General features: G+C 38.8%; 1 protein-coding gene across 2 annotated transcripts; it reads left to right on the top strand.

The window, feature by feature from the left end:
- Positions 1-2,328: 2,328 nt before the first annotated feature.
- On the top strand, positions 2,329-9,350 carry RB195_000454 (uncharacterized protein; the record flags this gene model as incomplete). 2 transcript variants are annotated; one of them, XM_064196809.1, is made up of 20 exons in its annotated part: positions 2,329-2,356; positions 2,452-2,536; positions 2,608-2,719; positions 2,787-2,861; positions 3,762-3,955; positions 4,022-4,098; positions 4,223-4,281; positions 4,341-4,472; positions 4,993-5,061; positions 5,110-5,222; positions 5,721-5,772; positions 6,574-6,768; positions 7,285-7,432; positions 7,496-7,668; positions 7,730-7,804; positions 7,876-7,942; positions 7,998-8,138; positions 8,211-8,344; positions 9,094-9,223; positions 9,286-9,350. In XM_064196809.1, 20 exons carry the CDS (start codon positions 2,329-2,331, stop codon positions 9,348-9,350), a joined length of 2,124 nt encoding a protein of 707 aa, XP_064052690.1. The 2 variants fall into 2 exon arrangements, with proteins under 2 accessions (XP_064052690.1, XP_013296317.2); XM_013440863.2 differs by lacking the exon at positions 4,223-4,281 and having other exon boundaries at positions 2,413-2,536; positions 4,022-4,142.
- Between the last annotated feature and the right edge of the window lie 794 nt (positions 9,351-10,144).

Genomic DNA, 10,144 nt, shown 5'->3' with positions numbered 1-10,144 from the left:
AAATTGACACAACATTGCAAGAGAAACAGCGTTAAGAAAGAATGAGAATGGCGATGGGAATGACAGAAGGGAAGGGATGACTCGCATCGAACGTGGCCACGAGTGACTCAGAGAAACATAATCGATTGCACGAATGAAATCCTCTGGAAACTTTGGTCTTTCTAGCTCAGTTAGCTGAGGATTATATCACTCTTGTTATCCCATTACCACTATTACATTTTCCAATTGCTGCAAAATTTAGAAAAATTAACATAAACATAATCGTTTCGTGAAGATTAAAATAGAATGAAAATCGCGCACTCACGTACAGGAGGCATGTTTCTCCACAGAAAATCATGGGGAGTAAATAATGTCGGTAGAAAAATATCTACGACCTCTCCGTTGTAAACAAAAGGAAATACAAAATTGCGAAAATAGAAATGAGCTCGGCGAAATTATTGAAGAAATCCGAGAAAGCTATAGGAAAAATATTTTACTATTGAATATTAGCTTGCTACATATGCATACTGTTGAAACGAAGACCATCCCCTCCACTAAAAGTTCTTATTCACATTTAAATCATCCTCAATTAAATTACCTAGTACAGAAAAAATTTCCATTCAGAAACACAGCCGTAATACCAAAGTCAGAGTCTTAATAATAGAATGAAATCACGCTTACGAATTTTGTCACGGAAATGAGTTGACAACAGGCCTCGTCGATAACCTGCAAAGGTCAGCAACTGTACAACGGTTGCTCATCTCAAATCTCATCGGCGATCTGTGGGCGCATATAGGAATCTACTAGAGCTTTTACCATCGGTTCCGTCTGTGGTAGTACAATATTTCCACAATTCCAGAAATCCCTACCTCTTTCGTCCAACCCACAGCCTTTTTAATCACCACCTGCGACAGCAAATTGGTTGCACCTGATGCGGAGCCCTCAAATTCCAAAGGGACACAAAAGGGGTGGGGGGAGTAAAGTGTAGTTAGGGAAGGGTGGGCCACTCAACCGTACTCTTATTTCTTTGAGCTCTATTTTTCTTTCTTCTTTTGATAACTTTAGCCTACATGTCATAGATCCTGGTAAAATGTAGTTAGGGAGAGCGGGGGAGGGCACTCAATAGCGCCCTTATTTTTTGAAGGAAATAATTTAAGCAATCGGGGCCCTATGGCCTAAGCATTAGCTTTAGAGAATCTATGACATGCAAACTAAAGTTACTAAGAGAAAAAAGTAAGTTCGAGTGTCGAGGGTTTTAGGGCATAGATTGATTTAGTTATTTACTTGTAGAAATAACAACGCGGTTGAGTGCTCCCTCAACTTACATTTTATCCACAAACGGTACTCGATGAACAATTCAGTGACGTGAAAGTAGGAAGAACATCAAAGAAAGGAAAAAAAAAACAAGCGATTAGCTGATATCTTGAGGAAATGTTCTACAAGAGATGAGTGCCTACAAGTCACAGACACAATGCAATCAATATTAATCGCAAAAAAAAAGACTTGAAATGACTGAAATATAGAAAACAACCGAAACAAGTAGCGTAGTACAGAGATCCCACCCCCGCTGTCAGCCACACGTATCGATTTGATCGGTTGCGACACCACGACTATGTGGGCGGTCGTGGATTCGTGGCGTCTCGCACGCAACGACACAACAAAGTGCACTATACGGCGAGCCATCACGTATCGTTGCACTCTCGTCAGCTGATGATAAAACGTTTGTGAAATCGTTATAACTCATGTAAACGTGAGAACATGACATTGCCACTCCTCCATGTTTTGCAGGATAAGCATTTCCACATCCTGACGTGGGTTCATAGGTGGGGCTGAAGGCCAGAAGCGAGAATTCTGAGTTTTTGTCATTTGTGTTCTAATCATTCATCCTTGTCATGATCTACAGATCTTTACGTCTATTATTCTGTGACACTTTGGTTATTTTGGGCAAAATGTAGTTGGGAGGTGAGGACGTTCAAGTGCGCTCTTGCTTCTGGAAGATCTATCTTCCTTTCTTTCTCTTAATGTCTTTACCCTATATGTCAGAGAACCCTTAAGACTAAAGCTAAGATTTTAAGGCCCCTACTGATTTAATTATTTAATTCCAGAAATAATAGGGAGCTTGGTGCCCCCTCTTCCAAGTCCCGTAAACTGAGGTAGTATTCCCTTTTCCACAACTTTCTCCATTATCTTTGGTTTTTGCGGTTCATATGTCTTGATCCTCTCCTCACATATTCGAAAGAATTATTCATAAATAGCATTTTCTGCATTGCTACGTCAACCGGTCACAGATTAATTGTATGAGACTTGTATTTAAGCGGTTCGTATTTTAGCTTGTGTTTCCACACCGCAATGTCAAAGAAATTCGACAAACTCCTAGGTATAGTTTCTTAAAGAAGAATATTTGAGTTTTCATTGTTTATTAGTATTTTTTAGAAGTAATTTTGGTATTTTATGAAGAAGTAAGATTTACAGAGGCAGCCACAGATAGCACGAACCTGGAACCTAACTGGGATGGAATTATTGCGTGTTTTGACTCGATTAGAGCAGGAGAAGTGCCGTAAGTTCTGGCGATATTGTTCTATTCTTACCTAATTTTCTGTTCTTTTTTCCAATTCACAAACATTGCAGAGCTAAGGTTGCGATGCAGTCAATACGAAAACGAATTCAACACGATAATCCTCATGTTGTGATGCATGCACTTCTTGTGCTCGATGCATGCGTAAAAAACTGCGGTCATAAGGTTTGTCCGGATTATAATTATTTATTTTCTTTTCCTTGTTCATAAATATTTACATCATATATTTCAGATTCATGCTGAAGTTGCTACTAGAGAATTCATGGAGGAGTTCAAGAATCTTGGAATAGGAAGCCAATATGAAGATGTATGTCCTTTTGTTTGAAAGATGATTGTCACTTATTTTCTTCTCTGTTGTATTTTGCAACCATCCCCCTGAACCCAGAACTTTGAGACAGGTTTGTTCGAGGGGATTTCCGAATTTGGGTTCTTTCCAGTGGTAAACTTTCGGACATAGTTTGAAGGTATCACAGCGACAATGCGAAGTCCTCGAAGTTTTTGCAAAAATAATCAGTCTGTTGCTGATTATTTACATTCCGGATTTCTTTTTTTGCAGTAATACTTGCAAACTCCGTCTTGAGCCTTATATATCAGTGGCGAAAACTCAACATCGAACCAACCGGACGCTACCTTAAGAAGCAATGCGAGAACTGACGGTATATATGTGCATTACCTATGCGCCTCAGTACTTCAGAATGCTACGAACTACCGCAACCAACAATGCAGTTCTGTACTTCCCTAGTTGCGTTCCCAAATGTTAAAAGAACAAAAAGAATAGCCTGGAGTCAATCAATCCTTTCGGGCATCCGCCGACGCGTTTGATTTCAATTCAGTATCCTTTAGAGATTTATGAACGTTGTAGTTGCGTCCCTACAATCGCATGCGGGGTCGAACCGATGTATCGAGTGTTTTTATCATGCCAAGCAAGTATGGCACCAATTCATCGATCGCGAACTGATGGGAGTCTTCATGATCTGCTTTCGAATCGTCGAATTCACCACGGCGCTATACCTTCTTTGAGCAGATAAAATTGTGTAAAGTGGCTAAAGTTAACCGATAAAGCAACTCCTTTTACTTTCCCAATTAATGAAATCCTATTGGTAGTGAAATGAAGCTTAAGTTAAGCAAAATTTCAGATACCATTCTGTGTAGGTGGTGGTCTCTTTTTGGATTCATTCCTGTATGCAGGTGATATTTGTTTGTTCAGGTGAAAACCAAAGTACTGGAAATGCTGCAGTGTTGGGCAATGGCATTTGCTAATAAACCAGAATACAAAATTGTCGTTGATACCCACAATCTTATGAAGTTAGCTGGTTTCGACTTCCCGTCCATAAAAGAGGCTGACGCGATGTTTACGGCTCAAGTTGCTCCTGATTGGCATGATGGAACCGAGTGCTACCGGTATGTTGTTAATAAGTCATGTAATTTCAAATGATTCTTGTACTGATTTGTAGTAGTGATGTACAGGTGTCGTTCCGAGTTCTCCTTGTTCAATCGTAAACACCACTGCCGCGCATGTGGACAGATTTTCTGTGATCGTTGCAGTACAAAAGAGCTACCTCTTCCACAGTTCGGGATCGAAAAAGAAGTGAGCTTCTACATTAAGCTGTAGCTGTTATCATTTTAATGTCTTTCAAATTTGAATCCGCGTGTTGTTTTATGTTCGAGTTTGCGACGCTTGTTATGAAAAAGCCACGACGAAAGCGAACGAGACCAAGGTTGTCAAGGTTCTGTTCAAGCTTATTCTACCTATTTCCCAATCACCACAAGTTCCTGCAATACTCAGAGTGAACCGGGTACCTCCGTGTCGGCTAACGCGGATATCACACAAGCAGAAAAAGACAAGCTTCTGAAAGAGAAGGAAGAGGAGGATTTGGCACTTGCGTTAGCTATCAGTCAAAGCGAGGCTGAAGCAAAGGTATGTGTTTGATATTACCTCGGTACGTCTTTTTTTTAAGTAGCTGAATGAGAGCCATGCAGAACAATCAAGTTGTGAGCTTCTGCATTTCATTTACAGTTTTCGAAGGAAAGCTAGCAGTTTAAATCGCGATGTGCTAGTTTTGTCCCGCTTAGTTGATTGACGAAATCACTAACAAATTAATGAGATAGAAACTATTGGAGAGAGGAATAGTTCATGAGCGTTCAAACAAGCGTTCAAAACAGGCTTGAGACATCGAAGAACTTGGTGAATTGGAAACTGAACGGTTGAAGAAAGTCGTAAACATCAATACCGACTATATTATTGATTTATTCGTTGTTTAAAACAAATGTGGTAAAAACAGCACGCACAAAAATTATTGCTCAACACTCCTTAATAAGTCAGAAAATTGTTGAAACTACCTAGTGGGGGGACTTTAGGCGAGTAGTGAAGGAAGTGTAGCAAACTCAAGTAGGACTCCTTGTTATAGTTTGTCTACGCTTATTTAGCGATTGTTTAGGAGCAGGAGAGGCAAAAATCGTTGTATGCGATCTACAACGGCGACACCTCGAGCGCAGCTGTGATCAATGTTAGTTTGGCTCATCCAGGTCTTTTCTTCTGTTATACCTCTGTTTAGGACGCTGCTTCACTTTCCTCATATAATCCATCTGAAATGGGATATAAAGGTGCTGCTCCGAGCATCGCAGAATCTCCTTCAGACCATCTTCCGGCAGACGATCCTCTTGCTAGGTTTGTATCACACTTGTTTACTATTTTACTAGTAAGTACAGAATATTTTGAGGTAAACCTACTAAATTAGATTAGATTATTGTGAAAAGTTCTAAACAGAAGCAGTGGTTCTGCTATGTAAGTGATCAGGAAACAAGGCACCAATGCATTGTCCCTAGAGTCACCAAAACAAATTTTATTGATTTTCTTCTTTTTTGCCTCGGCAGAGCAGTACATACGCGAACTCGCAGCAATAATAATCGGGGTCACAGAACTTTGTGAAACTGCAGCGCGTCTGGAAGCAAACAAGGAGACTTAGGAAGAGGGACTGGCCCAGAGTGTTTGGATGAATAGGATAGAATATTCTTTTCGTGGAAATGTTATTGCAAAGTAGTTACGTATACTGATACGTATATTCTGAAAAGGCGCGCCATAGATTATTTTGTAATATTTTTTCACTTCTTCCTAAAAAAAGATCCGAAGAACTGAACGAACTTGTGTAGAAATGAATTCATTCAGATATCTAAATCGTGATTACTGGCAACAAAGAAGAGCAGGTGCTACTACGAAGGTAAGATTATGTTTTAACTAAGTATCAACTTTATTATGATGATTTCATTGCATGCACTTCTTGAATTCCTTTCATTTTCTTATTCATAATGATCGACTGTACATCTCTTTTCTTATGACTCACTGCTTTTATTAAACAGACGGTGATGCGTTCTCCCCTGTCGTATGAATGTAAATAATCATGTAAATGTTTATTATTAATAAGTGAGTCTCATTTATTGCTTGAGAACAAGAAATGAAAGTAATCCGTTCCCGATTGGTACTGTAAACTCTTAGCTTTATTTTCGAGTAGTACCATAACTGTGGCTTTTTTGAACCTTTTCTGATGTGCATGTTCAATGAGGCAGAACAGGCTATTAGGATTTTAATTTCTGTCGAATAAGGAGTTTGGTTGAATGAAATTAAGGTAGTTAATTCATCCAGACTTGATCTTTATGTTGACCTTGTATGCGTCTTTTTCTTGGTCCCTGAAGAATTATGGCTTTCACAATGGCGACATTATGACTTTAATACATATCTGTATTTTAGCCCACGAGCTTAAAGTGCAACACCCTATTTTTCGATAAATTACACAATTTGTGCCCTTCTACTTCACACTAGACTATAATATCATAAAGGCGCTCGAAACACTGATTCACCGCGTTTCAGAGCAATGTTTACAATGTTGTTTTGCTCTAATTCTGTTACAAATATTGCACACATACAATAGGTGAATGATTGTTCTGTCTTACCACTAAAATGTTACTTTTTCCTTATGAATTAAGGATTCGTAGAGTAAAAAGTTTAAGATGGTCTTGTTTAGATGGAAGAATGGGCTGGTGCTTCGGCGTCTGCTCCTCTTCCAAGTGAAACATCAATTCCACCTGTGAACAACACGGTCGCTAATGTTCAAACTGAGCTAACTCAGTTATCGCTGAATCAGAGCTCACCCATAACCGACGACATCAAGGTGCAGACTGAGGGAACGATGAAATGGTGTCAACAACTAAAAGAACAGGTATCTTTCCTTCACATAAGCAGTTTCTGAGCACTCTACTGAAAATCACTGAAATCGTTTTAGATGTTGAATTGACTGCCCCTATATCACTTTTTCCAAGACCTTTTGTCGTTAATATTTTCCGAAATTGAAGGTATCGGGAACCATTTCCATTGTAGCATACGTCGCACAACAGTCCAGTAACACCTTCTCTTCTTCATTTACAGATGGTCAAATGAAAACCAACCCGTTTTTTGTGCGTGTTTGCTTTAAACAATAAGCGCCTTGCTGTACCCAACTTCTTTGGATTATGATTTTATTCAGTACAAGTACTACTGCGAGATCAGCTCTTGCAATATTTTCCAGAAAAACCAAAATAACTTAAACATCAAAGCTATAATTTACTCATTTGAAAGTGTCGCTTTTACGCGAGCGTGTTGAGTGACTCATCGTACATTTCATATATTTCCAGAAGAGTACAGTGGATCCAGTTGAACAGTAAGAATTTTTTCCAACTACTATCGCTTTATTTTTCAGGTGACTGCTATGGAAAATCGTATTCGTTCTAATAATGCCAGAGGTCGTTCAGTCTTGAATGACACTGCCATCCAAGGATTATTTTCGACACTCACAGAGTTTCACTCACAGGTGTTGGGCGCCTTGACCAAACTGGAAGAGGAAAGAAGTATGACTTCAGTTTCTGAAAGGGGAGTATGAACTACTGCTGAGGTAACTGAAAAATTTACAGCCTACTACGAATCATTGCAAGATCATTTGGGACACATCAGTGAAGCTCGTCTAGCTATTGACGAACTCCGTGCTGAACATAAAAGGAGACGAGAAGAACGTCTCGCTGAGGAACAAAGACAACGACAAGCTCAAATGAAACAAACTTTGGAAATGATGCGCATGAAGAAACACGTTAGTCATCAAAATAACGCTAATTGGGTCCTTTTTTGTAATTATCCATTTGGTTATTTAGGTAATGCTCATGGAACAGCGAAATTTTGCTCTGCAACGATTTCAACATCAAGAAATGCAAGCGAGACGAAGTCAGGTATTCATTTTAGAATTATATTTCCGAATATTTTTTCTTCTGTTCTCTCTGAGATTAGTTAGGATTTATAGATGCAGCCAGGAGTGTTCTATCCTAATTATGGGCAGCAGCAAACTGTTTCATCTCAAGGCAGTTACCGTGAGAATCCTTTCTTCATTTTAAAATGTTCTCTCCTTCATTTCCGCGTTTTAAGCTGCTTATGCTATACCTGGATATCAAGGATTCCAACAACAGCAGTACTCAAATCCTTATCCATCCTACCAACAGTATCCTCCCAATTCAGCCGTTGCTGCCCCAAATCAATGGCAAGACGCAGCAGCACCTGCTCAACAAGGTTTCTGAAATGGTTTTCTTTTCATCCCGCTCCATGTACTCTCTATTCACAACCATCTTCAAAAATTTGCAGCTCAGTACTTGAATTCTGCTGTTCAAGCGGCTCCTCTTGTTAATGGAGGTGTACAACAACCTTCACAACTCCAACATCAGCCACAGCCTTATTATCCTCCGATGCAACAAGCAGGGCCTGCTTCATACCACCAGGTGTTGATTATAGGATTTTTTTTTTTTTGCAGTATATTGGTACTGTGCTCCAGAGAAATAGCTCATTGAGTCATTCGAATCGATGAGATAGAGAAAAAAAGATTGACGCTAAGAATGGTAAAATTATATAGAAGGTGAAAGAGATTAAGAGTTTGACATACCCATTAATTGAACAGGTTTATAGACTCTCCTATGAGATTTAATGTATACAAATAACAAAGAAAGTGCGAACAACTAGCACCACACACTTGGCTTTTTTTGAGGGGTTTCATTAATTTTTTTTATTATTTTAAGTTTTCTTTTTTGAGTTTGTTTTATCTTCAAAATTAGCATACGTGACTTTCGAAAAGAGCACTCGCTTTACAAGAAACTAGCAACTTTCCAAATTTTTGTGGTATCATGTGGAAAAAGGGTTGCAAACCAAACTGTTCTTTGTCATCGATTACAAGGGGATTTTAATCTTACTTTAATTTTGTAAGTCCATTCAAAGGTCTCGGTTCAACACACTTTTACATTTCTTTTTCTTATAATGAAAGTGGGAATGTGTGTGGGAGTGAGTGTTTATTGGGAATAAAATCTTCTTATTTGTGATAAATATTTACCTAATACCTGAAATTCATTCAGTCTTTGGCTTCGTACTTGGCTGACCTTTCTCACTTTCTAGATTTCTACCTTTACATATGAAAATTTTTAAATAGGTTTTGGAATGTTTTGACCTTTTTTACCTATTAGTTCCTTTCTCATTGTAGCAGCCAGCGGATGTGGCAGCGGCGGCTTCGAATGGAGCGCCAGTACTACTAAATAGTACCGCACAACCATCTCAAATACCACAATATCCGACTGCGCATCATCCTCATCTTCTTCAGAATACAGTGAACGGTGCGCTATAGCTTGTCTACTACTTCTAGGGTAGAATGGATGATCACTTAGACTATTTTCAGGCACTGAAATTCCAACTGTGCAACAACCTGAGCAAAATGAACAACCACTGATTTCATTCGACTAGTACCTTTCTATAGATTTTATACCAATGGATTTGGATTATACACTTATGTAGTTCTCCGGTGTACTTTGGCTTGAACTTATTTAGAAAAGCTCCCATTGTTTTTTTAGAAGCAATGTGTACTGCTTGGCTTTAGTCAATAGATTTGAAATGGTGCGAATTCCTTTTTCATGGTTTTCTAAGGTAAAATCCAAAATAGATGTGAGTAGCTGTCACCATAGATTAATTCGAAATCACGGTTGTGTGGCTTGAAGTAGCCTCTATGTTTTGTGTTTTTGTTGTGTTTTTCCAGAGATTATATTTCATTTGAGTGATTTCTACGTCATGTTTTATATTCACAGTAGAGTAGGAGCAGTTTGAACGAATTTGTCAGTTGAGGTAGAGAAAGGAGTGTTTCATTGCGGGAATGGAAACCTTGGGTGACTCCTGTGTACGGTTATCGAAAGAACCGCCATTGTGTTTACTCTTTTTCTGACGGTGAAGGTAACCATCGTGGGAAAGGACGTTTATTTTAAACACATACACGCAATTCCATTTCAAATTATTGTGCTTCCATTTCATTCTTAATTTAATTTATTTATGGGAGATGATTGAGATTCGTTTTAAGTGGACATGTAAGAATTTAGCCCTTTTATAAACAGGATAACCGAAACACTATTAAAGGACACACAACACATCTCGGGTCAAACAACACCGGAGAACGGCAAATCATTTTTATTCACAGATTAGCTAAGCTTAAACAGACTTTATGTTTGTTTTGAAGCTGTTTCACACTTTTTTCACTCTACTGCGATATA

This window comes from Necator americanus, chromosome IV (assembly GCF_031761385.1).
Source record: "Necator americanus strain Aroian chromosome IV, whole genome shotgun sequence".
Classification (NCBI taxonomy): Eukaryota; Metazoa; Nematoda; class Chromadorea; order Rhabditida; family Ancylostomatidae; genus Necator; species Necator americanus.
Note: the sequence above shows the minus strand (reverse complement) of the source record. Positions and strands in the feature narration are given on the sequence as shown.